Source organism: Nestor notabilis, unplaced genomic scaffold (assembly GCF_000696875.1).
Source record: "Nestor notabilis isolate BGI_N333 unplaced genomic scaffold, ASM69687v1 scaffold23380, whole genome shotgun sequence".
NCBI classification, from domain to species: Eukaryota; Metazoa; Chordata; class Aves; order Psittaciformes; family Psittacidae; genus Nestor; species Nestor notabilis.
Window position 1 is genome coordinate 819 of NW_009912795.1, and position 439 is coordinate 1,257.

Sequence of the window (439 nt, forward strand, 5' to 3'; positions counted from 1 at the left end):
AGAGACCAGGGATTCCTCACTCCTCTCTGCAATCCACTGCAGCCACGCACAGGATTAAACTCGGCTACATGCAGGCTGTGGGAGGGACAGAACCACAGAGACAGGTTGTTTCTGGCCCACGGCAGCACCATGAGTGCCAGGCCCGGGGTCAGGGCTCCCAGGTTTTTGCTCACACCACTCAGGCTTTTGGGTAATGGGCAGGATTCAATGCTAAGAGGTATTGCTCGAGACTCTGTAGGCTGGGTTTAACTCTGAGCCTGACACAGGCTGTCCGAGAAGAGTCCGCTGGAGGGAAGCCTCACCTTGGAGTTGACCCTGGCATACAGGTTGATCTCATTGTAGAACTCCACACCATCTGCATTTTTGCAACTGCCAAAACACCGTAACAGCGTGGCTTAGGAGAGAGACCAGGCGGGCCCTGTCCCGGCAGAGTCCTCCC

At 56.0% G+C, this 439-nt stretch overlaps 1 protein-coding gene across 1 annotated transcript in view; it reads right to left on the reverse strand.

Annotated features, from left to right (window-relative positions):
* Positions 1 to 369, reverse strand: part of PTGES3L (prostaglandin E synthase 3 (cytosolic)-like) — a gene marked incomplete at both ends in the record, with an annotated part of 1,184 nt that extends 815 nt beyond the window's left edge. Inside the window, one exon of the mRNA XM_010021411.1 lies at positions 303 to 369. Coding sequence (XP_010019713.1) covers positions 303 to 369 — 67 coding nt within the window. The remainder of the gene's footprint in view (positions 1 to 302) is intronic.
* Between the last annotated feature and the right edge of the window lie 70 nt (positions 370 to 439).